This window comes from Ursus maritimus (assembly GCF_017311325.1).
Source record: "Ursus maritimus isolate PB19 chromosome X unlocalized genomic scaffold, ASM1731132v1 scaffold_X1, whole genome shotgun sequence".
NCBI classification, from domain to species: Eukaryota; Metazoa; Chordata; class Mammalia; order Carnivora; family Ursidae; genus Ursus; species Ursus maritimus.
The window spans coordinates 73,225,747-73,228,385 of NW_024423319.1; the positions used below are offsets into that span (position 1 = coordinate 73,225,747).

Below are 2,639 nucleotides of genomic sequence, written 5' to 3' on the forward strand. Positions count from 1 at the left end.
GAACTTTTTGCAGGTGGCTTCACTGAAGCTCACATTAACCCTGGGTATTAACCGCATTTCTAGATGAGCGAGCAGGCCCAGGGGAAGTCAGGAGCTAGCTCGTGGTCGTGTTAGGCGAAGGACCCGGATTCAACCGCAAAGGCATAGGACTCTTCCCTGTCCCATCTTCCAACCTTCTGTTTGCTTGTTAACTTTTGCTCTCTTGCTCTGGTTTTTACTCACCACGTGCCCACCTGTCATCCGAAGCTCAAGGAGGGATGGTCAGGGTGTGCTCCGTGACCCCGGAGTTGGAGCGTACTCAGGGGTCCGCAGCTGCCGTGTTTCCTGTGCTCTCGTGGGGAGCATTAACCCTTGCTTTTGTCGTCGTTCTTAATGGCTGGCTTTGGCTTTTGCCAACACCTGCTGCAAAAGCACGAAGGGCAGACCGGGGAAAGAGCCTAAACCTCGGCTTGAGTGTTTCATTCTACTCTTAACACTTCTTAGCTGTGTGACCTTGAGTAAGTTACTTATCGGAGCTCTGGCCCCCTCATCTGGAAAGACTGGGGTAAAGTCCTTGCAGGCTTGCTGAGTGGCTCCAAAGAAAGAATGTATGGGAAAAAGCTTAACACGGTTCCTGGCTTGGGACATAACGAGCGAGCTCACCCATACATAGCATGCAGGGGATCTCAACCCAGGAAAAATCCTGCTGACCCTAAGTTTTGAGCAGAGTCATGGGGGACTGCCTCAGCCCAGAGCCTCCTGGTGCCCTTGGGTCCCCTCTTACATGCACCTGTCTTTGTTCCATCTCCCCCCACCCCCCGCCATAGCCATTCTTCTGGTGGGGCTGTGGGGCGGGTGCGGCGATGGACCGGGCGGGCACAGAACAGGTGGGTGCAGGCTGGGTGTCCGGCGCTGGGACACAAGTGCTCTGTGTGTAGGGTGGGCGGAAGTCAGGGCGTTTGATCTGAATTCTAAAGGGCGTTGTTCAGAGCCCCACAAAGGTCCCATTGTGCAGACACTGGGTATAAAGCAGCATATGACTCCCCAGCACCGGGCGGCGATGAATTGGAACGCAGGCGCGGACCCAGGGACCACTCCCCCTGCACAGACATGAGACCATAGGGGACCTGTCTGGGTGGCCTCAGGGATAGGCGCTCCCCAAGGTAACGGGCTTTGTTGGGTTCGCCCCAGGTCCAGGGCTAAGGAGCTGGGGGATGGGGAGCTAAAGAGGATGGCTGGTGGCAGAACCAAATGGGCCTGGTAAAGAAAGGGGCTCTGGAGAGGCAAGAATGTTGGATGAAAGCGAAGAGGGGAGATGGGGCTCAGGGAGGTCAAGTCAAGTGAGGAGGAGGAGGAGGAGGAGGGGGAAGAGGAGGAAGAGGAGGAGAGGCTGGCAAGGGCCATGGGCTGATGAGGAAAGCGATGACCATCCTTCTTCCCTTCCTGTCACTGGCTCTTGGAAGGGGTGACGGGGGCGGGGGGGTGTGTCGGGCAGGGTTACGGTGCCCAGCCTTCTGCCCCAGCTTTCTGCCAGCTTGCCTTGTGGCTCGTGTTTTGCAGGTGTGAATGAGGCAGGATGAACTGGACAGGTTTGTACACCTTGCTCAGCGGCGTGAACCGGCATTCTACTGCCATCGGTCGAGTATGGCTCTCGGTCATCTTCATCTTCAGGATCATGGTGCTGGTGGTGGCCGCAGAGAGCGTGTGGGGTGACGAGAAGTCTTCCTTCATCTGCAACACCCTTCAGCCCGGCTGCAACAGTGTCTGCTATGACCACTTCTTCCCCATTTCCCACGTGCGCCTGTGGTCCCTGCAGCTGATCCTGGTGTCCACCCCGGCTCTCCTCGTGGCCATGCACGTGGCTCACCAGCAGCACATAGAAAAGAAAATGCTGCGCCTCGAGGGTCACGCGGACCCCCTGCACCTGGAGGAGGTGAAAAGGCACAAGGTCCACATCGCAGGGACACTGTGGTGGACCTATGTCATCAGCGTGGTCTTCCGGCTGCTGTTCGAGGCCGCCTTCATGTACGTCTTTTATCTGCTCTACCCCGGCTACGCCATGGTGAGGCTCGTCAAGTGCGAGGCCTACCCCTGCCCCAACACCGTGGACTGCTTCGTGTCCCGCCCCACCGAGAAAACCGTCTTCACGGTCTTCATGCTGGCCGCCTCGGGCATCTGCATCATCCTCAACGTGGCCGAGGTGGTGTACCTCATCGTCCGGGCCTGCGCGCGCCGAGCCCAGCGCCGCTCCAATCCGCCCTCCCGCAAGGGCTCCGGCTTCGGCCACCGCCTCTCCCCTGAGTACAAGCAGAACGAGATCAACAAGCTGCTGAGCGAGCAGGACGGCTCCCTGAAGGACATACTGCGCCGCAGCCCCGGCACGGGCGCCGGCCTGGCTGAGAAGAGCGACCGCTGCTCGGCCTGCTGATGCCACGCACCAGGCAACCTCCCATCCCACCCCCCACCCCACCCCCCACCCCCGCCACCCCGGGCCTGCCTCTCCTTCTCCTCTGCCGGGGTGCAGGCCTCGGCCTGCCAGGCACTGCTCCATCAAAACCTCCCTTCCCTCCCTGGTTTCCCTTCCTCCCAGGGCCTTCTGTCTGAGGGGCCGAAGGGGTGGGGAGCCGGAGGCCACCCACGCCAGGGCTCAAGGTTGTCGG

The 2,639-nt window shown here is 59.9% G+C and overlaps 1 protein-coding gene across 1 annotated transcript; it reads left to right on the forward strand.

The window, feature by feature from the left end:
* Window positions 1–826: 826 nt before the first annotated feature.
* GJB1 (gap junction protein beta 1) lies at window positions 827–2,407 on the forward strand. The gene has a single exon (XM_040622930.1). The coding sequence runs from the start codon at window positions 1,556–1,558 to the stop codon at window positions 2,405–2,407; it is 852 nt and encodes a 283-aa protein (XP_040478864.1). The 5' UTR covers window positions 827–1,555.
* The last annotated feature ends 232 nt before the right edge of the window (window positions 2,408–2,639 follow it).